We start from the raw sequence: 26,376 nt of genomic DNA on the forward strand, positions 1-26,376 counted from the left end.
GATTTCAATTACTGTACAAAGTTGGGCGCTTTAACCATGGGCCATTGGTTGTTCGTATGTATAAATAGCTATAGCTATAGCTCTCTACGACTACGTATGTATGTGTGCTTTGTATAAATATATATCTATATGCCTAGAAGTATCCATATTCGTATCGTAATATATTACAATGCTTGCTCAAACAAAAGGTTCGGTAAAATATATATCGAAATGTCTGGGTTTCCGTGGTGTCCACTTCACAGACCATCTATAAGATGGGGCTGCTGATGGAGCTGGGATTTCTTGATTTCTATGAGTTACGAGTATTGTATATATAGTAATTCATTCAGTCTCACAAATAGGAAAGTATTATGTATGTCGCTTATTTTAGTAGATTTTCGTAACTGTCTTCAAAGTTTCAAGTCGATTAAATGATGGCGAAAAGAAACGTAAACATAAACATAAATTCGCGAACTATTGCACAGAACTAAAGATAATAATTAGATGATTGCACAACCAACAAATGTGAGTTTAAAACCAAAGGAGAAATAAAAAATCAATTTTGTGTTTTTTTTGTATAATTTTGATTATCTTCTTTTATATTTTCCATGTATGTAGGCTTGTCTCATCTTTTCTGCGTTTTGCTTTTTTTGTTTTTTTTTTTTGTTTTAGAAATATTATGCGTATAAATATTGCATATGCTTAGAAATCTTAGGGCTAGCTTAAACTAGATATTACGTGGCTAAAACATCTCATCGTCACTCCATTCCTAACTCCTGCTAGCTTTGTATCAAATACAAAAATACAAAAACTTTTGCATAGTCTTAGTCTCAATTATCGGAATTCCATAGAATTTCCCCGAACTCCCCACCCCCGTATCTCGTACTTTACAAGACAAATACTTAATTATTACGAATTGGTGTTGTGTCTTACAGATCGAAGCCGAGTTCTGGGACTCAGCCTTTAATATACAGAGCTTAGTGGCTAATTTAATTAATATGCGCTTAATAGATTTATGTGGATACTTAAAGCTAGTCAGCCTCATTAAGATTATAAGCTTATGTTTAGCTAAAGATTTCATATATATATAATATTCAGACGAAAACGAAGACTAATTGAGAGCATAATTTTGGTAAAGTACAATACGAGCAAATTTTTTGGATTCCGTTTTTTTTTTTGTTGTTTGTGTTGAAAGGAGTTAAAGGACTTAAAGGAGCTGGAGGAAGGTTGAATTATTAAGGCGCAAAGTAGCTTGTGGGGAGATATCCTAGAGTGTTATACTAACCTGTATATATTTTATATATATTTAGTGTGGTTTACAATATAATTCATATGTTTCGAAGTACAAATACAATCGTAAATGTAAACGTGGACAAATGGAAACAGTCAAAAGCACCGATTTTTCAGCTAAGTTTTCTTTACGTTTTTTTTCTTTTGTTTGTTGCTTAGTTTGTATATCTTTTTTTTCCGTAATAATCATAGTAATCATAATAATGATAATGGTAATGGTAATCCCTAGAGGTCTACGTAATTATATATAGCTAGGCGATACTAGTTCAACAGATGCCGAAATAAGGTTTCCTTCTATTTACAGTTTTGCTATCATTTGTTTGCTGCTGCATTTCCGTTTGTGTATATATATGATAAAATACATATAAATATATATATATAAATATGTATATATACTCGTATGTATAATAATGATATATTCATATATAAAATACGTATATAAGCTTTGCAGATGTCTGCTCTTACTGAACAGAGATGTTCGAAATGTTTTCGGTTACTGTGTTGTTCTTTCCGCGGATCTCAGTGCTAACGAAATTCAAATAAGGCAACTTGAATCTATGTATTGTATGTAAATGTATCCTTATTTATCCTTTAACTCGTTTATATGTAATCTACATCTAAAGGTGCGCGCCTCAACAAACAAACAAACAAACAAACAAACAAACGAACAAACAGCGAGGGTGAGACGACAAATCAGAACTGGAAAATCATCGAAAGTCAAGTCTAAATGCATTTTCTTTCTCTCGTTCACAGTTTTCTCCGCAAAATTCTCATCTGCTGCCGGCTCCATTTATTTTCCCATTAACAATCGCTTTCTGTTAACCAATTTCGTTCACTTCCGTTTTATATGTTCGGTGTATTTATATAAAATATTTATCAAAAATAATATGCCTTTAGTGCTCTCCTGCCATGCTGATAATGATGAGAAGAAGAATTCATGGGATTGCCAATTGGTGAGATCTAGTTTTCATAGCGCGAAAATGAGTTTTCAATTTCAATTTCAGGGTTTAGGGAGGATCAAAAATTTACGAGGGAATCTCTAACTATGTACAACTATATAATAATACCGTTTACGTTTACTTGTGCTGCGTTATCTTTTTGTTGTTGTTATCCTTTTTGTTTTGAAAGGGGTAACGTCTGTCTGTCTGCCTGTCTGTCGCTTAACTCTAATTAATTTTATTGCACTTGGATTCCATCACTTCCTGGTCTGGTCTGCAGCTGCTCCATGTCCGTTCCGAATTCCATGTACCATGTACCAGTACCTTGTACCTTCTACGTGCACTCGATGATCATGGGCTGGTTGGAGGACTCAATGACCGATGGTCTGCTCTCCTGCGCCTGCACATGCTGCCCATGCAGATACACCCCCGATTCTGGCAGGGATTTGAGTCCCTTGGGCGAGTGCTGCTGTTGCTGCTGCTGCTGTTGTTGCATCTGCTGCAACGGATGTGGGTGGCCGTGTTGCAGCAGGCGGCTGGGCGAGTTCTGCTGATGATGTGGCGGCGGTGGTGGCAACTGGCTGGCGGTGGTCAGCAGCATGGGTGCCGGGCCCACCGAATGTTGCGTCATCAGCAAGTGGGGCGGTGGCACGCCCTGCTGCTGATGCTGTTGCTGCTGCTGCTGATGCGACTGCTGTTGTGGCGCCATGTGATTGCCCAGGGGTATGAGGCGTGGCGGTGACTGCCCTCCACTCGAGAGGTGCCTCAATCCCGGATGCACCGCCGGATGCATGTGCTGCGTCAGTTGCTCGTAGGCTTCTCGGGAGTCCGGTTCGGGATGGTCTTTATCTGCATAGTGTATGTAAAAATGTCATGGTTAGTTCAGTTTCTTAAAGCGCTGTGTGCCATTGAAACCTACCCAAACACTCCGAAGTAGCCGCCGCTGCCATGGCCAGCTCCTCCTCCAGATTGTTGGGCTTGCAGCTGGTGGTCTTCCAGTGGGTCCTCAGGCCGGATGCACTGATGTACTTCTTGTCGCAACCCTGGCACACATACGGCCGGTCATTCGTGTGCAGTCGCTTGTGCAGCTTCAGGTGCACAAACTGTGTGAACTTCTGCGGGCAGAGGTCACAGGCATATGGTTTCTGACCACTGTGCAGCCTCAGATGGGTCTTCAGGTTGGAGGTGCTCGAGAAACGCTTCTTGCAGATGTCGCACTGATGCGGTTTCTCGCCCGTGTGCACCAGATGATGCTTCTGCAGGTGCGCCAACTGTGTGAAGCTCTTCGTGCACACATTGCACTTGAAGGGCCTTTCGCCCGAATGGGTTCGCAGATGCACCTTCAGGTTGCTCAACTGGCCAAAGGTCTTGCAGCACACATTGCACTCGTAGTGCATCTTGCCATCCTTCTTCTTCAGCGGATAGGGCAACGATCGGTAGCCTCGGGAGGCCAAGGAATTGGGACTCAGGGGGCTGCCACTGCGCGGACACGAGTTACCATCGGGACTCAGGCTGCTGGGCGGGGAGATCCGCAGCGGGGACAAACGCTGCAGGGGAGTGAGGGGCTGCATCAGCGGATGGTTTAGCATCTGGGTGCTGGTTTGCAATAAATGCAAGTTGGTGGCCGAACCGGCGCCACTGGACGCATTCGACTGGCGATCGAACGGGGAATGGGAACTGTGTGGTGGTGAATGAAACGTCGAGGTGGCTGCAGCTCCATAGTGGGGATAGCCAGGATAGCCGGGACTCGGCGAGTGTCCACCCGCCTCTCCGGCACCCAGATAAGCAGCATGTCTCGAGGGCGAGAAGATCACATTGTGATGATGATGGCTGGGCGGTGGTGGTGAGCACTCTCCCTTGATCAACGTGGCCCTGGTCATTTCCTGTTCACCGACCACCACTGCCGACGAGGAGAGCTGCTCGGGATTCTGTCCCAGGTTGGAACTGCTGTCCGGACTCACGGCATTGCCGTATCGCTGGGACTTCTTGTAGCTGTAGGCCATCTCCGTGGGCGAAGTGGGCGGTGGTGTAGCGGCATTGGCCTGGCGACAGGCATTTGCCGCAGCAGCGGCCGCCTCCAAGCGATGCTGGCTGGTGAGGATGGTCTCCAGGATGCTGGATGAGGGCTGGCCAAATCGCATGTAGCGTTCGCCCGGCGGATCTGGTTCGTAGTAGGGCTTGCTCAGTGGGACAATGGTGCGGGCTTGACCGCCGGAGTTGTGCTCCAGCACGATGACCGTGGAGGAGGCGGGCTGCTGGTTGGATGGTTCTCTTTCCTGAATCCTTTCGCGCTCCCTCTCCCGCTCCCGTTCACGTTCGCGTTCCATCATCAGCATGTGCTCATCGCCCAGATGGGTGGTGGTGGATGGGCATATGGAATCGGGTTCCGGATGCATCACCTGATCCTCCTCCTCCTCCTGCGGCAGGGACATCTCCTGGTCCACCTCCTTCAGGCTTGGCTCCTGCTTCACGCAGCTCTTGTTCTTGAACTCGTACTTCAGCGGCATCTTCACCTTGAACTTTCTGTACTCATTCTTGTCCGCTTCGCAAATGGGCGTCGCAGTGGGCGAATTGTGGCTGTTCATCGAGTTGGTAGTGGTGTTAGCAATAACCACGGCCGGTGGCGAACTGCTGGGCTTTTGGGCCTGGGCAATCACTGTCTCCTTGGGCGCAATTGCCTTCTTGGAGCAGTCTAGCACGTAGTTATGCTCACTCTCGCTGTCGCTGGAATCCTCGGGTGGGGTGAGTCCATCCTCGTGGCACTCGTTGCTGTGGTAGCCCTCGTCCGATCTCACAGACCGCACGCTGCCATCCTGCGGGGTCATCTGATGGTCCAGACCGGACAGGGGAGAGCCCGCCGTATCCTTGTCGCTGCTGGCCAATGGCGAGCGATCCTGGCCGATGATCACGGAGGCGTGGCGACCATGCTGGATGTGCGGGTGGTGGGAGTTGCAGGTGGAGCTGGTGGTGCTGACGTGGGCGGGTGGACTGGAGCGGCGGCAGCAGGGCGTGGCAGTTGGGGGCGGAGGCGTGGCACCGGAAACGGAACCCGCAACCGATCCATTGGCCGGACCACCTCCCGCGCCCACAGGCAGATGGAGGCCCATGACGTAGGTTATGTGACTAACGGCCACATCGGGTGGAATTTCCGGAGCTGGCATCGAGTATCGCGGCTTTCCGTCCTCCCCCTCCGCCTCTTCCTCCTCCTCGTCCGCCTCCTCCTCCGCATCCACCGCCTGCTTGCAGGCGCCGAAGATCGTCGTCTCGGGATCCACATCGTAGCCCAGGCGACTGGCGAAGTCCTTGCAGTACCACACCATCAGCTCCTCGTTGGGCAGAATGTCGCGGGTGGTGTAGAAGTAGATGTTCTCCTGGTGCTGGCACGCCACCAGATTCATCACGGACAGACTATAAGCGGAGGCCACATAGCGCATCCAATTGGACTGCGAGCGATCTGAGCCATCCAAGTAATAGTAGTCATCGTCCTTGAAGATCTACAGGAAGAGAAGAGAGCGGCGGGAAAGGGGGATATTTAGAAAAATTCTGGAGAAACTGAACAAAAGAAAGCATACGACACAAGACGCACAACAAGGAAGTACAGGCATAGCTCATTCTACAAGGAAAACAGATTGAGGGATGCGCCTTAGAAAATATTTAAGAATATAAACGTATTTCAAGTAATACTCTTTTAAATTCTTAAAATTTTGTAAGATACACAACAGATAGATTTATAGTGCACGGTTAGTTAGAAAAGGGGTTTTGTGCTGATTTTGGGATTAGCTGGAAAAGCGGGTGTATAGTTTTGGGAGTCAAAGACAACAAATAGAAATCAAGGAAAGCATAAATCGTGAGTGGTACCTTAATATTCCCGTAGGTTATGTGGCGTGTTCCCTGCACCTGATTAACCACAATCAAATCGAATTCGTTCCAAAATGCAATAGGTATAATTTTGAATTTATGTACGGTTTGTTTTTTGTTTGGTTATACATATTTTTGTGTTCATTTTGGTTGGGTAATTGTGGGATGGTTTAAGATTAGATCACATGAAATAAAAATTAAAGAGAAACGATTTGGTTAGTTGCATATATCGATTTTTGTTTACTTTTCAGCTGGATGATTGGATGGGGGAAGCATGTTTTAGGTGATTTTTATAATGATTCATTTAAGGCAACACCCAAACCATACATTTGGTGGCGGAGGTGTTGTGACCAAAAACGGAGGCAAACAAAGGATGCAAATGAATTGAAAGCCCACAACAGATGCTTAACCCTTCGATAAAAGTTTAAAAAATAGTAAAGGATGCTTACCCGCCAGAAATAGCGCGCCTTATTCTTATCATTGGGATAATTAGAGGTTGGAATGCCTTCGAATGGGCCAAAGCGAGTGCCACGTGGGATGACCCCGCTGCTCCAAACTCCTTCAGTCTGTAAGGTAAATAAGTATTCAAAATATAAGGATTAGTTTCACAGTTTTCTTTAAATTCTTTTGAGGCTTTCTCAGGGCTTTTCAATATAATTCTATTTTCATTTTTGTAGAACCTTTCGTACCTTAACATTTGGCGTTGAGTAGACCATGGACGACTTGAGCGTCAGGCTGCGCGGCAGCGTCTTGTCCGCCCGATTGGGCAGTCCCCGCTCCGCCTGGACATCCGGCACCAGGTAGACGGCCAGCCGCTCGAAGTCCTCCTCCCGCATCCTGGTCACATCGTAGTCCTGATTGCCATCCGGCGTCGGACTGCGACTTCGACTCCGGCTGCGCGCCCTTCTCGCCGACAGCTTGTGATGCGGATGCGGATGTGGATGCGGATGTGGCTGGGCATGCTGGTGCGGATGTGGATGCGGATGGTTGAGCGGATGGCTGTGGGCGGGATGGTGGGACTGGTGCGGCTGGTGGGGCTGGTTGGCTGCCTTCATGATGGCCGCCGCCTGCTGCTCCTGCTGGTTTTGTGCCTGCTGCTGCGGCAGATGGTTGTGGTTGTGATGTCCATGCATGGCGACTATAGCTAGGATTGTTGCTCAGCTAACACTGCGTATATATATGTGCTGGTTTTATATATATATATATGTGGGGGGTTCAGTGGTGGCTGCTTATTCTGCTAGTTGTTTGTGGTTGAAGTTTTACTTGATCTGCAATGGCACAAAGGATGGGAGAAATTCATTTTAGAAATAGTCATAATTTGGCGCTATAAATAGAGGCGCCTCCTAGCCCCCACCCGCTGCATCTAAACCCCTTCGCTCCCTCAACCTGGAAAAGCTCTTCAGCATTTTCACAGTGTTGCATTCGTGTTATCGTCACTGCAAAAAGCTAACTGCACAACGGTGACGAGTAGCGAGTGCAGGGGGTTATCCAGGAAAAGGGGGGAGGGTAGGTGGCACTTGGGTTGGTGGTGCAGTTCAAGATTACGGCCTTAGTGGAGGTTACACGTTCACGTTCAGGGGCATGGCCACCCAACGCCCACCCACCGCATCACCGGTTGTGAAAATGAAATGAAAATTCCTCGAAGACAACTCACTTGAATTATTCTTCTTCATTTGGCCGCCGTTTGCTGCGCTTTGTACTCTCGTTTTGCATTTACTGGCTTTTCCCTTACATTGCTTTCAATTTTTTTCCTTATTCTTTCTAGAAGAATACCCGTTTTCTTTTTGCTGGGCTTTTGATTATTATATGGCTGCTAATTGATTGCGGATTTTATATATTTTGCCTTGCACTAATGCCCGATATTTTGTATTTCGTATTTTGATTTTTATTTTAATTTTTGTTGGCTGGGCCCGCAAATTACGCATCACTTTCCGTTTCGTTCTCTCGTTACGCATACGCCGTGTGGCCCGCCGCCCGCCCCGGAATAATTTTCCGGCTGTGGGGCCGTCCGGCTTGGCTTGACAAACTACGACTACGGAGCTCCTGCTGCTGCTCGGTCAGCATTCTACTACTTGCACTGCGACATTCCCGTGTTCCGTCGAAATTCGCCAGGCGGAAGTGAAATGTACGAAAATCCGAACAAAGGTTGAAGTAGAAATATTTATTTGATATTTTTGCTGATTTTTTTTTCGGTTGCAATGTATATTTTTGTGTGAAGAAGAGCTAGGGAAACGTTGACGCCGCCAACCGAGAGCTCCTACTACTGACCCACATCCAACCGGCGTAGACCCCAAAAAAGCTCAAAATTGCAATTTCCGCATACATAGAAAATACACACACACACACACACACAGAGAGACACAACAACCGGCATTGCACCAATACCAATTGCATCCCGTTGAAGATTCTCAAATTCTCGCTCGGAAAGTTCGCAGCTAGAGAGGGTTGTGAAAGCGCTTTCCGCTGGCGAAAAGCTTCTCGTTCGGTGGTTCGGTGGTGCGGTGGCTCGGTGGTGCGGCTAGTGGTTGCAGCGGTGGTTTATTGGTGGTTGCTTGTCGATTATTTAAAATGATAGTTTCCCTACTTTTTTCTTTTTCTTTTCGGACATTTTCAGCTGCGCAATCATGAATTTATTGTGCAAGGTTGGCCATTCAGTTCCTTCCCAGAAATAGGGAAGTTGTATTGCCATCGCCTTGAGGGTCGTGTCGCTTGAACAATTTGTTGGGAAACCAATAATTGCGTGATCACTTTATTTTGATTGCATAAATTAAGGGAGAGTTTTGATGGGTATTCATGGTTAAACGCCAGCTTGAATAAACAAATTGTATTCAGCTGCAAACATCCGCAAGCAGATTAGCTGCAATAGGGATTTCCCTCATCAGAAACCTGAGCTATTTGCAGCAGGAAATACCAGGAACGCTTCTTATCGCCGCCCCAAGTTGCTCAACTATTAATACGAAATGATATCGCGCCCCCCAATCAAGTTGAGTGCAATCCCATAACCAGGAAGCTCACTTTGGAGGCCATTGGCTGATGGCTTGGGGGGATGGTTGTGGTTGTGGTTGTAGACTCACCCAATTGACACAGATATATAATACGGCTCTATATATTCAACTCCCCCGGCAAGCCAATCAAGTGGCCAAAAGGAGCTACAAAGTGGCTCGAATCCCGATTCCGTCCGCTCGTCGAACTGCACGCACGTAGAATGCGAAATGCGAATGCGAAATACGAAATACGATTTTCCCGAGCCGCGGCGATCAAATGCGACACGGATGCAAATTGCAACACTACCGACTATGTGAATCTATCTGAATGTCAGTATGTGCTGAATGATGCCTAATGCCTAATGCACTTGCACTTGCACTTGCGAATTGCATTTGGATTCTGTGTCTGCGAGTGCGGAAATGTGCGAAAACGATCTGCAGAAAGTGATTTCTGGCTGCTCGTGATTTTCCCATCCCTTGTCTATGGCCATCCACTTTTGGGTGTGGGTTTTTGCCAGCTGGCGCCGTCAGCCAAAAATATGCAGACGATATGAGGAAGAATCGAGCTAGTGGGTTTCACCATTTCACGAGATACTTTCGATTTTCAGTGGGGGTGTGGGGGCATTGGGGGAATGGCGGCAACCCCTTTGCGCAACTTACAGATGCGTTCGACACACTAGGAAGTCATGCATGCCTTTGCTATAGAAAAATCAACAATATTCTAGTTAAATCAACAAACTGCATTCGTGAGCGTGCAACTGCAGATAGCGCGCCAAAAAAAAGCTTTTCGCTATCGCTGTGAAAATGAAAATAAACAGCTGCACATACAGACATTAGAAACAAAAAGTAAAAATCGGTTCGCGCTTTGCGTTTCTAATCATCGCACAATTGCATTTGAAGGACACACACTCGACGCCAGCGAAATTAAAAATAAATATAGTACACAGACAGCAACACATAGTCATACAAAATCTAACAAAAAAATAAAAAAAAAAACCAGAATAGGAATGGAACATAGCTAGAGGCAATTGAGCAGATGCATTCAACATTCAACTTGAACGCTGGCGACCCGTGATAAGAGCACATTGCGCATACGCCGTGTGTGCCGCGAATGTCGCGTATGCACAGAAACTTCCGCGAAGCTCCTATGCTCTCGATGCCACGATGCCATGATGCCATGCATCGATCTTTATCAAATTGCACTGCGGGAAGCGATTCCAACCGAGCCAAACAGCACAGAGCCCCAAATGGGCTCCCATGCCGCTTGGAAGCGCTCGCTCAAGGACAAACTGCACTGTACTAACCGCACTAGCGCTCTACCTATACACATCTATATACATATATGTATATATAAATGTATATGCATTTATATGCACTTCTATATGGAACTGTGTGTGGAGTGTATGGTGTGTGTGTGTGTGCACGTTCAGCTGATAACTGCACTCGGCCAAAGCGGCGCAGTCATAAAGTGTTCGCCATCTCACTCTATCTAAGTAGGAAATCGGCGAAGCTAAGTACTTTCAGTTCGATGAATAAACAAATTTAACGATGTTTTTTTTCAAGTGTAATGTAAATATTTATTATTTAGCCATATGCAAGCAATGGAAGTGCTTCAACAGTATAGGCTTCTGAATTTCCAGAAGGGGTTGTATAAGTTATCACTCGAATTCATAAGATTGTTAAGTAATGATTATCACTAGATTTTATTCCAATTATCTTGGAGATCTTCCAATAATTTTTTCAAATTAAATATATTTGTATTATGTTTTTTTCATACTCTAAATTGAATTTCTTGTCAATGTCTCTGGCTATTTCTAATAATCCGAGCCATAATACCTATCGAAGGCGGAACCAGGAATTGTAAATTTTTGTTTACACATTCTTAGGTCTTTTGGCCCAAGGTCTGATCTATTATGACATCGCATTCGCTACACTTTCGAGTCGAATACAGTGAGTTTGGCCTGTGAATCGCTTTGCACTTACAGATGCATCACACGGTATTACTCGCAGTTCATCCATATTTCTCATTGTTGGCCGAGATGATTTGCAGTCAGTCAGTGCCCAAATACAGGGTGTGTGTGGGGGATGGGGGCACAACCCGGAAATGTAAAATGTAAGGGGTGGCAAATGGGGAGGGCACTTGGGGGGGAGTTTGCATTTAGTTTTATGTGCATGCAAAACGAAACGAAAAGCGAAAAACGAAACGAGGGTGGAGGGGGGAGGGGCGAGGGTGGGGCTGGTGAGGTGGGGCAGCTGATAAAATAAAATTGCGAGCTATTTGTTTATTATCTCTCTCTCTCTTTCTCTCTCGCACTCGCTCTCTTCGCCTGTGTAATAATAATTTGTGTGAGCTTTTCAGCGTTAAAGGGTGGCAGTGGGGTGGGGAGCGGAGCAAGGGGGGAGGGGCTGTGGGCGGGTGGGCACAGCGTTCAGCTAGAGCATCATCATCATCATCATAACCTTGAGTCACAAGTCGAGAATGTGCATGCGAATTGAATGCGAAAACAACAAAAATTGCCGCATTCGTCTCACTCATCCGCATTGCGAGAAAAAAACTTGAAAAAAACAAGAAGGGTATGGAGGGGGGTGCTGGGGGGGATGTAGGGTGCACAGTGGGTGTGTGCAGGTGATTATCTAATCAGAGTGTCGTGAAATTAATATCAGCATTTCAAGGACACTGAACAAAAGGTATGCCAGTTATTTGTTATTTGTATGCTGATGATTCTCTGAACAGAGCAGCCAACACTCACCACTCACCACCCACTCATAATCCACCCCCTTTTGGCTGGTTAGGTATTGTGTTGCGGTTTCGTTGCACTTTAACCTTGAAAATATTGTGCATTCTTTTGTTTTTGTTGCTGTTGCTGTTGCTGTTGCTTTTGCTATTACTTCGCAGGGCGCATGTGCAAAAACGAATGCAATCTCCACCCCACAAACGAGAGTGAGGAAAGGCGATTGAACTGCTCACACTCCTGCAAAGAGCACTTAGCCGATACGCACTGTACAGTCAAGTCGTTGGGCATTTTGTCAGTTAATAATCGTAAATTGTAAATCAATTAAAAATTCAATTCGAACGCAAAGAAAGCAACACGACTAAAAGCGAAAGTATATTAAATACGCGAATTTTAAAAGCAATTTAAAAAAAGTTGCTTTTATTTTTTTGTACCACATTCAATGCAAATTCTACAAAAACGAAAGTATTTAATTAAACCATTCGCAAGAATTAAGTTCATTCAGTTTTTTGCCGAAGCACGTAATTGAAATAAATGTGCAACGTGTTTGATTTGATTCGTTTTAAGATTTGCATAATTAAGTACACATGACATACAAAGATAAACAAATTAAAATAACATTCGGAGATAAACAAATTAAAACAACATTCGAAGGTAATCAAAATAAAATAACACACTTTTTGCAATCCCTTTCCATGCTTTTAAGAAGAATAATAACTAATAGAAATTTTGTTGTATAACTTGGCTTGTTGCTGCTCTACTGAATTATCTTTGGGTGTTTTACTAATTGTTTTGCAACTTTACCAGCTGTTGCTGTTGATGGCAATAAATCAATAGGATTTTTTATTGTTTCCCTATTATTTCTGTGTGCTTAGGCTTGCCCTTGAGCATTTGCTGATTACATGTATTCATTCCCCACTTTGTTTTGACGTAGGTCAAATAATCATAAATTAAGTGCTATTTTCAAAGGGGCGCCGCACCCTTTGCCGCCCCTTTCCCCCCTTTGGGCCTGCATTTCTCTTATCAATGCAGTTTACGCTTCAAGTGTTTATTTTTTGTTGCTTCGCTAAGCTTTTCGTTTGCACTTTGCTTCCTTATCAGTTGGCAATTTTCGCCCTACTGCGCAGTGAAAGTTTTCCATTTGCATGGCATTGTTGTTGTTGCTGTTCTTGATGTAATTAATGTAAATGTGTTTGTTTGCGGTTTAATTAGTTATGATTATACTTGCAAATTTAGATTGCCAATGCAGCAAGGGCGTTTCTATCTTTAAGTGCTTCATCGAATGCAGTTTTTACCCACTGTCACGTCAATGTTTATTTTAAACTTCTGTTGCAGGTCCTTCAGTGCCGTGGCTTACATCATCTAGCGTACAAAAGGGTTAACGAACCCAAAGGTCAAATGCTTTTTACCCAGACTCAGACATGGACGTCGCCGTCGACGCCGGCAGAGCCTGTGGCAGAGGCAGCGGCGCAGCGACGATGAGGCAATGCAAATGCAACTGCAGCCAAGTGATTTGGCTGATGATGTCATGGCTACCAGAAAATACTCAACGGAAGAAAAAGAACAGCAGAAAATGCCCATTTATCCTGTGGCGAAAATCAATAAGCCACACACACGCTGTGCAACAATTAAAAGTGCAAAAACTTTTGAGTAGAAAACCAATCACCGTTGAGCCCTCTTCACCGCTGTCCTTTGAGCTGGCAGGCGGATCAGGACACTTCGCCAGGAAGCGGCTTAAATCCATAATCCTGTGGGCGACACATTACCTTGACGACAAATGGAATGGCGGAACGGCAACCAACAACCAGCAACCAGCAACAAACACGACCTACGACAAAGCGATTGAAAATGCGCATAAATTCGACAAAGGAGCAGCCACTGTCTGCCGCCTCCCATTGGCGGAAAGGGGGCGGGACCGGGGCCGAGAGTTTGGTTGCCAGACCATGACAACAACAAAAAAGTCAAAGTAAAAAGCACACATACATACATCTGAAAAAAAAAACACAAGTACAACAAAAATAAGGGCCAGACAACAGAAAAGGCGAACGACCCTTTTCAGGCGTTTTCAGACGCCAGACGACGCCATCAGTGTGGATGTGAGTACACTGCAAGAAAAGGTCCTTTCGATGTCATTGTGACTGGTTCATAGAAGCAACTAACAGACAATAGCTTCAGTTTTAGATAGTTTCCATAAGATATGTGGGATATACAATTGCATAAGATTGAAATCTATTTCACATCCTTTTTTTCTAAAAATCTGTAACAAATCTGTAACAACTCTCCTTAAGCTAATACGTGTTTTGCGCAGTGCAGGGCCCGTTATGTTGGGGCAGGGCCCAGGCATCGAGCTCAGTCGACTTCGGCTCATTATCCTTTTCGCTTTCCATACATAAATCGCTGGAGCTGCGGCTGGCGTTCAATGAACTCCGCCGGGCACGTACGGTCGTCGTACCCGGGCAATCGGATACACACCCAATACGGAAAGCGAAACACACACAGGACGATGGCGATGCGATGGCTATGCGATGGCGATGACGTTGACGACGACGACGACGTCGAAGGATGCAGAGCAGTCGACGGCGGCAGTGGCAGTGGCAGCGACAGCGGCGCAGGCAGCAGACAGACGCGAAGGTCCTGCGAAACTTTGGGTTGGGTTCGCAGCTCCTTCTGTGTCCTTTTTGCGCTCCTCTCGCGTGAACGTGGACTTGACAGTGTGCAGCGTGGAAAACTCCGCTCTGCCACTGCCACTGCCTCTGCCGAGGCGAGGCGAGGAAAACTCCGTGGGTCGTGACTGCGTCGTTGCCGCTGCCGCTGAGGGCAAGGACCTCCAGACTGCAGACTGCAGACTGCAATTGAGCCGAGCTTCTGCGCCGACGTCATCGTCTGCCCAGGCAGGCGCAGCTAAGTTTCACTTTTAATTTTTTCCACCCATTCAGCAAAAGCGCCGCACGACCAAGGCCATGCGAGCGAAAGAGACAACGACTGGTGTTTGTGTCTGGGATATAAGGATATAAGGATATGTGGTGTGGGCTCGCAGTGGGCTGGTTCTGGCCAGGCTTTCGGTTGGGTTTGGGCTGGGCAGGGTTCGCTCCTCGGAACGGAGTGCATTACTGAACTGAACCGAACCAAAACCGAGCTGAACTGAGCTGAACTGAACTGAACTGTGTGCAGAGAGAAAGGTTGTTGAACTGCGTCGGCAGCGGCGAACTTTCACAACGCAAGGCGAAGCGGGGAGTCAGTGCGCTAGGACATGGTCAGCACAAAAGCAAAAGTAGATTTTATGCTAAAGAAAAAAACCCTAACCCCAACCAGTGCATACTTCTTAGAGGTGCTATTGCACAATCCAATTCTATATCATTCTAGACTATTTCACATGATTTGGAAAATGGAGGTAGAAGTGGGACCCCAAAGCTTAGTTACCTCTTTGATTTCGGTTGTTGCACAATTTCAAACTCAGTCTCACTGTTTTGCGGCCTCAGTCTTAATGGCTCTGTTTCAGGTGTTGGCCAGTTTTTGATGGCTCTTTAAGCGCGACTTGAAGAAGCTGATGTTGGCGAAGGTGTCGCGAAAGTAGATGCGATCGAAGTATAATGGTCTGCGCTGATCGACGTGTGAACACATTGCACCAATTGGTGGTATCTCCGGATACTTGATTAGATACATTGACTTAGGGCGAGCTTAACACTTAACTAACGCACTGAAGCACTGGGAGGATGCACTCGATGTACGCTCTTTCTTAACGCTTCTCGTTTGCTGATTGAACACATTGGTGGCATTGGCCTTAGCATGTAGCTAATATATATATATATATATATGTATGTATATATGTATAACAATTTATGTATATAACTCAGTGCACGGGATGTCCTGCTGATTTTCTCTGCCGTTTTCTTTGGTCCACGCAACGCGGCTGTGCCATGAGACATGACCTGCCCAACGCGTTAACATCCCGAGTCAGGACTGAAATAAACGAGCAGCTGCAAAAGCTGCCAGCTCCCTTCGATTTCAGCCAAATGCGGCAGCGAAGTTGGCTGCAACGTCGGCTTCTCTGCCCGTCGACTGCAGACAGTAAACAAGGTGGTTCTGGGTGGCTCTCAGGGGGCTAAGGTGGCTGGCTGGCTGCTAGAGCGCTGTTCGGGGAGGGGTGGGGAGGCCCTTGCTATTGGCACTTGCACTTGGCATCAACTGAACTCGCCCAGTGCGAAACAATAACAACAACAGGGCCAGAACGGCAGCGGCAGCGGCAGCAGCGCAGCAAGGGCGAACGGCCCTTTTCAGCAGAGCTTCGGTTGCGGATTCGGATTCGGCCAACATCGGTCTCTTTTTTTGTTAGGTTCGTGGCTCTAACCATATAGAGAGGGTGGATCTCTGGCACCGTGCAGCTCGCTGTGCTCTGGGCCGAGAAGAAGCCGCAGCACCAGAGTTTACTTTGGAACACAAAACATATTGGGTTAGGTCAGGCGGAGGATTTGTTGGTCTAGGACCACACTTGGTTAGGCTGTTCAGGGTAGTTGGCATTTTGAAAGACAAATCTTCAATGCTTTTAGCACTTACATATGCATTATTGCAGGTGTTTTAAAGGTTTGAAACTTGGGAACATAGAAGACTTACTAGGGGAAATTTGACTTATGATCCAAGCTCTGCAGCATTTAATAGACTTTTCCCAAAGCACTAAAATAGATATTTAACATATATTATTTTGCATTTTCCCTAAGCTCAGTTCGCGTTTTTCAAAGTGCATTGCAGACGTTGCAGGGCGCTCACTGCATCTCTCGCCGCACTCTCTTCTAACCCAAATTCGCTCTCTTCGCTCGCAACGCATGCTCTGTGCTGTGGGGGTTGTGTGCCGCCCATTCGATTGCAAATTGACCGTTGACAATGAACTAGAGCTGAATCCGGAAGTCTCGGTGCCACGGACATTATGCAAAACTATTCGAATGAGCTGCAGCACAGACCTCTTCAAAGTTCATTTCGGCGGTGTCTTTGTGAATTTCGTCGCCCCAACGAAATAGAGTCATAAGGAAGGCCAAGCACGTTTTTTAATGGCCAGCGACATAAAACTGTAAAACGGAATAGTAATTGCTGGAGTACAGCCGGTGAATGTACCGTTAGGTTAATAAAAAGCCATTTTGTCATAGTCAAATTACGAGCGGCCGGTAAATTGGGGGATTACGTATTCATGGCGCGTAAATGAGCATAATTTGATTTCCAGTTCCAAAGAGAGGGGCCCAAAGCAAATGGTTGGTCAACTCCAACACCCCCTTTCCTATTAGAGCCGCCCAGTCTTTTATCTGGCGATCAATGATCATCAATGCACTGACAGAAATGACTTTGTATTTAATCAGGCATATTCAGGGATAATGTTAACTTTTTTGCGGAGTGTTCAATGTCACAGTCTATGCACTGCAAACAATAACAACAATGTGGGCATTTACAGCTAAACACGATAGTGTCAAAGCAGCAACAACAAAGGCGACAATGGCAACAGAACAACAACATTGACACAGAACCTGTCGCATCAAAGTTCAACGTCAAGTGAGGTTCGTAACTCGGCTTCGGCATTCAACTTCGGCTCAGCTTCGACTTCGACTTTGACTTCGGCTTTCGAGCTGGAGCTGTGCGCATGCGCATGTGCTCTCTCCTCTCTCCGCAATGCGTATGTGTGTGTGCGCGCGCTTTGGTTATAACGCGCTTGAGTAGGTCGGTCATTGAACTTGTTTTCTTTTCATCTGCTGCTGCGCTACCACTTCTTTCGCTCCATTCTTTTGCTTGGCCACACTTTCTTCCTGGTTCGCTCTTACCTTCTACCTGTGTAGTTTCCCACCTGTGCGTCGGCGTTCTCTTTGCCGTCTCTCTTAAGCCTCTTATTAATTTTTTTATGTTACCTGGGAAGCTGCCGCGGATGACTTGGCAGCTCCACCTCTTCCTCAGCTGCCTCAGCCTCATCCTCTTGTGCGTGGCAAGTGGCCAAGGTAGCAACATTTTCAAACGAAGATGCAGCTCCAGCAGAAAGCAAAAGGCAGGAAGAACCGCCCAAGGTAAGAACCACGAGCGAGTCAATAACCCTGGCTCAAGCAAATAAAAAAAAGCTGGCCAAGAGTAAGAGTGATTTGATTCCCTTTTCATCAGGCCTTAGAAGTGGCAGAGAACCGGGCCTAAGAACACCGGACAAAAAACCTATAACATAACATACTTGATTTACTATACAAGTATACCCTAACGAGAAATGTATTCATAATTCAATATTCTTAACTCATAAAAAGATTCTTAAGTCAAACAAATCTATGCGTATCAGAAACCGGACTGCGACTTTACGATTAAGTCTATTCTTGGTTCAGTCAATAAAAGATCAGTATCATAAATGTTTAGCATATAGCTGGTTATGTTTGAGAATCGTATGTTCTATTTTCGATTTTAATTCCTGTTCTAAATAGTGCACTTGTTAATCTCTTGTTTCCAGTGCAGAAGCAGAAGAACTGGCTGAGTGCAAGAACCTTTGGCTTGCTTCAGTTGAGCACGCCATGTGCCCATGAGCATTTGCCAGTTGAACGCCCTTTTCACGGCAAATGATTCCCAATGTGCGATGCCAGTACCATTGCGGGTGATCCGGGGAACCGGGGAATCCGGGAATCAGGAGGAGGTGGCTGAGATAGAAGAGCTGGCTGTTTGCAACCTGCCCCAAACTCAAACCGTGCCCCTGGCCCAAGGATGAGCCGATCTGAACTGGTTTCCCCTCCTGGTCATTGGCTTCTTCTTCTGCTGCGGCTGCGGCTGCGGCTGCTGCTGCTGCTAGCTGAAGCGGCAGATTCACTTTTCGAGGGGGGCATTTGGGGAGGGGATTCTCTAATTCTTGGCCTAGGTCCTTGGCCTCTCCCTAACGCTCTGTCTCGCTTCCGCACACAGCGAGTTCTGGTGCTCGAAATGAAAACGAAAACCGAACGAAGGCAAGTTTGTTGCCTAAGTCATTTGTTATGTGGGGTGGGGGCCCTAGTGTGTGTGTGTGTGTGTATGTTTGTGGCTGACAGTCAATGAACTCTCGGCATGCGTGCCAAAAAAAGAACCAGCAACAACAACAACAAGTGAAAAGGGGGGATAAGCCATAGAAGAATCAAAAGAATTGCTTTCAAACACAAACTTAGATGGGGAGCTCATTTAAATTGCAAAATGAAGCAAGCTGTTTCCAAGCTATATGGGCGGATAGAGATATAACTCATTTCGAATGCCATTCGGAATCGAGTCAGGAGGAGATTGACAGCTCTGTGGGAGCAGGTGGTCATCGTCATCGACATCGACAGAACTTGGACAGCTGCAGCTGCTAATGACCTTGATATTGAAATGATCATCGTGTGATTTTGAATCGCATTACAATGAATTCGCAATGAGTTTTGATTTCGCTCTGATCGGCTTGTCGCCGTGTTCATTCATCTCATCTCATCACATTTCGATTTCGATTTCAATTTATTTGTTTATACAATATTTTATTGCCGCTGCTGGTTGTTGCTGGCGTTGTTGCTTTTATCACCGTCTGTTGGAGCGTGTTAGCGTGCGATCAGTTGTCGAGTCATTTAAAGTCAAAGTCAAGGTTTTTCTGCCTTACGTCGCCAATTATCTGTCGCCATCTCGCTCCCTCTGCTGTCCAGCCTATAATTTGCTCTCTGTCCCTCCGCCGGCGTATATTTACCCCCATTTTGTTGTTTGTGCGATTTGTTTAAGCCCAAACAGGTTTTGTCTAATTATTTGTGTTGTGAGTGCTATATTGTTGTTTTTGCTGATGTGATTATTAATATATATATAGATATATATTTTCGTTTATATAGGGACAGATGAGATTGGGGTAGCTTTATACATGGTTTTTCTAATAAAATGCCAGTCCCCATCATTTTCCCCATCTCCCATTTGCGGCTAAGAAATGTTAGCTGCTTATGCCATTTTTCTAGCCTGCCTGTAATTAATCATCATACCATTTTTTATCCGCGTTTTTGGGCATTTTGCTGGAAACGTGTTCGCACCCGGTGCGACGTACTATTATATAACCTTTCTATCGAAAACTTATGATTAGCATAAATTGTGTGTGAAAGTCAGTAGACTTCTTCGTGGTAGTCAGAATAATAAGATGTTGCTAGCTGCGGTGTAACATCATGGTTAATTTTAAACCCAAGTCATAAATTATGGTGGCTCTAATGTGAGATATTTGGTGAAGAAAAAGTTGAAAATCAGGAATAGAACCCAAGCAATTAAGATGTCAATTAAAAAGTTGAAATAAAGAAAAATTATCTAAGAATAAATTAAGAGAGAAGTTTTGAAAAAAAAGTTCTAACTGGAAATTAGAAATGAACTAAGAATTGATTTAAAAGAAAAGATTTTTAATTAGCAGTGGCCAGTATGATTTATTATGCAATTTATGGGAAAAGAACCTTTCGTATTCATTCTCAACTGTCATTCTCAACTGTCGTTCTCAATTGTCCGAAAAAACCCGCTCAAAAATTTCCTGAAGCTTCTCCAGCGAAGACAGTCTTCCGAAGAAAGCTTTCTTTACAGAACTTTCGGGAACCTTTACTTGGCTTTACTAAGCCAACCAACTTCTATCTGTAAACTGAAGCCCATAAAATCCCTTCGTCGAAATCTATTAGCGAGCTCGATCGTTAGCTTGTCAGCTGTATAATTGACTTGGGGCAATAAAAAGGCAGCTAGGAACAGCTACAAAGTGTATATAAGGTAAATCATTGAGATGTACTTACCATGTTCAGTTTTTAAATGCATATCCGTTCCGTGTTGTTGAGGTTTGCTGCTAATGTTGCGGCTAAATTTAAATCCATTACGCAATAAATCCAATCCGAAGCCGAAAAGTGCTTGCTGGCTGTTTAAGTTTCGATCATAATAGACACTTTGTTATTCTTAAACTTTTCGCATATAGTTGAGCAAACTATATTTTTTTGATACACAAGTGCACTGGTTGGGGAATTTAACTAATTTGCTTAGGTCTAGTGGAATTTCATTTGCATAACTAGGGGGCGGCAGTCTTATGTGTATGTCACTTTTTGTCAGTTTAGCTGATGCACACAAATCACTTTGAATTGAGGGTTTTAGCTTCTAGATACTTTTAGTTTTAGAACTTTTTGCGGGTGGGTGTATGGTGTAAAGTCTGGTGGTGGTTCAGTGGTCTTTTTGCTGTCTTGAAGCAAGTAGAAGCGTAACGCGTGCGTCTTACGAAATCATGTCTCGATCGTTTTGTTGCTTACGGGAAACTGAAACTACGGATGAGTCGCGGTGCGACTTCAATGTCGATGTCGTTAGAGGCTTCTGAAGGCAGAGCAGCGGCAGCGCGGCGACTGCGCAGACAGATAGACTTTTCAGCATTTCATTACACGGCCTTACGCACACACTCGCACGCCCAGCACTCTCTTCTTTCTCTTCAAACACACCAGCCCACATCAGCGCACACCAGCGCACACCAACACACAGGTAAGGGCGCAGCTCAGGTGTCTCAGGTTCTTGATCGCAGTGCCATTTACACTGATCACATCTCGGCGCTCTCTCAGCTCTCTGCCCCTCTCTTTCTCTTTCTCCTTCTCCCTATCATCGGTCTCTTTCCCTCTCGCGCGCTGAGCGCAACAGGCCAGAACTTTCATTCAAGGTGAGCGCGCGGGCGCAGGTATCTCTTTGGCAGCACCAATACAAATGGCAAAAACCGCCACTCTTTTTCGCGCAAAATACACGGACATACATGGTTCTAAACTCTTCTAACACACAAAAATAAAAAATTATACAATATTTTTAATGCACTTGCGATGATCAAATAGACATCTTAGAAACAACGAAATATTAATAAAATACGAGAACTAATGTTAAAAGAATTTAATGGCAATGGTGGGACTTAATTCTGTGTCCCGAAGTAGATCCATAGATCTCTAAGCATATTTAAGAGGATATGTAATTTTTAAAAAATTTTTAATTTATATTGAAATAAAACAAAGATTTATTAATGGGAATAGAGTAAAATGGGCGAAGCACTTCAAATTTAAAGTGAAATATGAAACAAATACACCTTTTTTTAAGTCAAATAGCTACTTTCTTGAAGCTGAGCTTAGCGGAAGCTTTAGACCAGCGACAGCACTGATTTTCTTTGCAGTGTACCTAAAGGCTGGCCAGCGAGCGTAAGTTGAGCATGCGAGCGTAAAATTACAACACCACTCTTCTAACAAGTTTAGAATCGGCGCAAGCCAAGCGCAACAAAATGCCGTCCGCGGGCCACTTGTTCTCAATGCTCTTAACCCGTTTGGTGGGGGCTCTCTCTCTCTCTCTCTCTCTCTTGGCCAGAAGTTTGGCATGGCATGTAATTGGTTTGTACATGATTTGTTTCTGTTTCTGTTTCAGTTTTATTTCTGTTCCTGTTTTTTGGGGTATCAAATTTCATGATGCTATAATTGCATGCAAACAATTGGCAAACAAATGTCGCACTCGCAATAAGGGAAGTGAGAGCTTTTTTGCATCACTTTACAGGGTTATATATCATTGTGATGGATTACTTAATTCGGGTTCTTAAATTTATGCAATACTTTTAGGGCGTTCTCCATTGAAAGGTGAAACAACTTTGATTCCACAGATTTCTTTACATCTCATGAAAACTATCCCACTCTTATTTACCATAACTATTCAAATCTCACACACTGTATTATAAAAAGCAATAATTAAACCTTTTAAAACAAAGCTATAGTTAAAAGTAAAAGTAGCACATCAAAAATCTCCTTAAGATCAATGGATCTGTTTGCATAAACGCTGGTCATTCCATGACTCAAGCTCCGAACCATTAATGATCTAATCGAAGTCCATAAAATTGCGCTATAAATAATGTGTAAAACACTTACTTAGCGACCACAATTTGACTAGATACCAACTTAGTGAGCTATCATCAAAAACCAGAAGGGTTAATAAATACAATTAGTGGGGAGAACACTAAACACGGCATTTTAGTCAAGACAAAAAACTTAATGAAAACTAATTGAAAAACGAGCATTTACATAATTTAAGTGTAATGGCCCGCGTGGAGTAATCAATATTTTAGCCAACCTGCCCACCTGGCCAACCTTGAACTTAACGCCCGATGGAAAGACAAAAGACGGAGGATAGCATGCGAATCAAAAGGTAAATCCGCATCCGTTTGTGGCCGGGAATAAAGGCCTAACTCATTAGTTTCTGCCACACTCGGCTGCCGCTGCCGCTGCCATCATTGTCTATAAATAACAATTGAAGCATTCAAAGTTGGCTTAGAAAAAAAGCGAAAGACTCTGTGCGGCAACTGGGACCAGAACCTTTTTGGTTGAAGCCATTAGAACTCTTTTGGCGCAAATCCAACGCGACGGGGTCAATAAATTCTTAAACACCACACGAGCATGAACATAATTTTAATAGTTAATACATCATCACTCATTTGGCCCAGACCATGGAGGGAAATAACTTTTTTAGCGAAAAAATAAAAGTGTTGTATGCAGAGGCTTAAACTTGTAATAAACCATCATGATCACAGCAGGAAATCAATTATATGTTGAATATGTAGATACAATTAAGTTATGAATTCTATAAGTATTATAAGTTAACGAAAAAATGAAAGTGTTGTATGCAGAGGCTTAAGCTTATAATAAACCACCATGATCACAGCAGGAAATTAATTTTATGTACATCAAATTAAGTTATAAGTACTTAAAACCAACATCACTAGAAATATATATGTAGGTGCATTAATCTTAGCTTAGTTAGGAAAGGAAAGCGCTTTTAAGTTCACCATTTGAGTAATTTCAATAACAATTTATTAATGGCAATAGCTTCTTCATTTTAATCGTGCATCATTAATTTTCAGCCGTCCAGAAAAGGAAAGAACTTTCAACTAAACGAATAAGCAAAAGTGAGTTTCGGAAATTTTTAGCATAAAACTATTGCGTCTTTGGGAATGGAATCCCGATCAACAACAAATCCCGCGTATCCATCCCACAATTGAAAGTTGAGAAATGGCAGAGGAAGCATTCTCGTTTAAATAAATATGAATTCGTTTGGGGCTAAAAGCAAAAGCCTATGGCCAACAACAAGTGCGTCTTAGGCGGTTGTATTATTTAACACCCAAAAGAAAAAAAAACACAAAGACGTACGGGGGCTACCCTCACATAGTTAATGTGAGAGATATACGGGTACATATATATATATGTATACATATATACACATGCGTAGGCCCAAAAAGCCGGCATCTACAGCTGGCTTGTTGGCCCGGCTTCATGGCCAACTCATCATCGTTTTGCCCGCTTTTGATGGCTCTTTCTGGCCGTTCCCGCTCTTCCCTCTCATTTTTTGGGCGCAACAATCATTTCTTTTCTTTACATTTCATTTCGTTTGGTTTTTTGGTTAGCCAAGTTTATTTCAAGCTCACGCACACACGCAGTTGGCGGCCAGGTTCATTGACTTCTTACCAAAAAATAAAAGGGGGAAAAGGAACAACAATTTTTGTATCTTTCGGTTTCTGTTTCGGACTCTGTCGCGTTCTTTGGCTCTTCTTCGTGGCCGCATTGTGTTCTTGTTGTTTTCGTTTTTTATACATTTCGTTTTCATTGCTGGAGTTCATTGGCCACCAGTTTCAGCACCATCCAAGCCAAAGAAGCTGCCGGCCGCACTTCAACAAATAAATGATGGCTGAAATGAAAAGGCCCAGGAAAGTTACCGGTGGTACCAAAATACATATATATACATATAAGTGTTCATTATTTATTACATTGGTTATCGGTTTTGCTTTATTTTTTGGCCAGAAAAAGAAATTCCTCCACTTGCCTCCTTTCCCGATTTTTGCTTTGCATATTTCTCTTTGGCCCGTTTCGAGTTTGTCGCCTGAGTCTTTTGTTTTTCGGGCGCTGTGATTGATTACCGGGATTAAGGCGTAATAATTCGAAAATTATTTTGCATGACACAACATCAAAAACTAGTTAATTTATTGTATTCAAACTTCACGCAATGGCGGTGCAGAAATTGTGGAAAAAAGGCTAAGGTAGTTAAGAATAATTGGACACTGAGCTGCTGCGGTTGCGCAACTCAATTCGATTTGCATTTCAAGACTCGGGATTTTTTGTGGGCAATTAATTCCTTCTAATTGTTGGCAATTATGCTTTAGTCAGGGTGGAAATAATGAAGGTCATTTATTTTTAACTTTTGATGTAAGAATGCTTACTAAGAATTAAACCCAGCTGTTAAGAGAAAAAATCAGTATAAGACGATTTTATCCATCTTATCAGCATTCTCTTTGGTTAACGTGTTTTAAGTTTTAATCAAAAAACTCAACAATCAATCAGAAGTCCCAGAAGGACTCAAGTCCCCAATCAGTCTTAACCCAAATCTCGTAAAGACCCCCGATTGTTTGTTTGTTCGGTGTTTTGGTCGGTTTGTTTGCTTGGTCACTCAACAAATTAAGGAGTTCGCCTCAGTTTGCCACTTGTTGTCAGCTGCTACCACAGCAACAACAATCTCAGATCTTGCCATCAATTACGGCTCTGTTGGCAAAAAAAAAGAACGCTTTTTTTTGGCCTTCCCAGTGGGTAAGTAGTTCAACTGCTGGTGGTAATGCTGCAGCTGCTTCTGTTGCTATTTCAACTGCTATTGCTGTTGCTGATGTGAGAACTTGACTCTGGGCCCACGCCAATAGAACACCAGAATATGCCAACTAAAGCTCGCCTTTTTAACTGTTCCTCAGTCTCCACAGCAGCCAAATGGTGGCCAACAAGTGCACTGAGAGAAAGCACTCTTAGAATCAAGAAATTGCTTTTCCAGAGCAACAATCCTATATTCTATATTTACAATCCTATTCAAGCATTTGATAATAAGGAAATGGAAAAAGATAATATTACTTTATTTTGCAGCATTACTTTGAACTATACTTTTAACATATAATGTGTCTAACTGATTCAAATTTTACGGTGCAGTTCTTGGCTTCTTTTCTGCGATGTAAGGGGCGGGAAAGGTGTTAAACACACGCGCGAATTTTGCGGTAAATGCTCTCACCACTCACACACACAGATGGAAATGGAGATAGAATTAGAGATGGAGAGACGTAGACTCATTGATAGCCCGCCACTTGGCGGAGTCTCAGCTCAAGTCTTCCGTCTCCAGTCTCCAGTCTTCGTTCTTGAGCCGTTGTTGTTATCTATGTGCCAAACCTGATTTACTTCATGATTATGTTCAAAAAATTAGGTTAGGAGCAATGAACTTGCCATTCGTCAGAGGCTGGAATGGCAACAGAATCGCGACCGAAGACCGAAGACTGAAGACTGGAGGCGGAGGAGGACCCGGAGAATCGGGCGGAGAAAGAGGGGGAGACAAAGTGAATGCTTTTCTCTGTTTGCCTGTCAGTCTGCGTTCGCCTATCCGTCTGTTTGTCTTAGTAATAGACACCTGTACGGGTCAAATTGGTCGGCTGTCTAAGAACCATTCCGCTCTGTTCGGACTCGACTGGACTTTGATTGGTCCGCCGGTGAATGCCAGTGCCCAGGATTGAAAGGCTGCTCCAGCAGCAGGCAGAAGTGGAGGTGAATACTATTTGAACTTAGCCGAAGCTGCCATTTCACA

General features: G+C 44.2%; 1 protein-coding gene across 4 annotated transcripts; it reads right to left on the reverse strand.

Moving 5' to 3' along the window:
- Positions 1-590: 590 nt before the first annotated feature.
- Positions 591-21,004, reverse strand: LOC122616787. 4 transcript variants are annotated; one of them, XM_043792349.1, is made up of 6 exons: positions 20,520-21,004; positions 6,755-7,333; positions 6,515-6,631; positions 6,066-6,104; positions 3,127-5,701; positions 591-3,056 (listed from the first exon to the last, which is right to left on the reverse strand). In XM_043792349.1, exons 2-6 carry the CDS (start codon positions 7,196-7,198, stop codon positions 2,542-2,544), a joined length of 3,690 nt encoding a protein of 1,229 aa, XP_043648284.1. In that variant the 5' UTR covers positions 7,199-7,333; positions 20,520-21,004; the 3' UTR covers positions 591-2,541. The 4 variants fall into 4 exon arrangements, with proteins under 4 accessions (XP_043648284.1, XP_043648285.1, XP_043648283.1 ...); XM_043792350.1 differs by lacking the exon at positions 20,520-21,004 and adding an exon at positions 9,140-10,288; XM_043792348.1 differs by lacking the exon at positions 20,520-21,004 and adding an exon at positions 7,720-8,328.
- Positions 21,005-26,376: the final 5,372 nt, after the last annotated feature.

This window comes from Drosophila teissieri, chromosome 3L, assembly GCF_016746235.2.
Source record: "Drosophila teissieri strain GT53w chromosome 3L, Prin_Dtei_1.1, whole genome shotgun sequence".
NCBI lineage: Eukaryota > Metazoa > Arthropoda > Insecta > Diptera > Drosophilidae > Drosophila > Drosophila teissieri.

What these genes read in the sequence shown, in the direction of transcription:
- LOC122616787 (XM_043792349.1), bottom strand. Translation starts at nt 7,198, where the DNA reads ATGCATGGACATCACAACCACAACCATCTGCCGCAGCAGCAGGCACAA. An exon ending in AGGCGCGCTATTTCTGGCGG is followed by an intron (nt 6,105 to 6,514) that starts GTAAGCATCCTT and finishes GTGGTTAATCAG; the next exon opens with GTGCAGGGAACACGCCACAT. An exon ending in TAACCTACGGGAATATTAAG is followed by an intron (nt 5,702 to 6,065) that starts GTACCACTCACG and finishes CTCTTCCTGTAG; the next exon opens with ATCTTCAAGGACGATGACTA.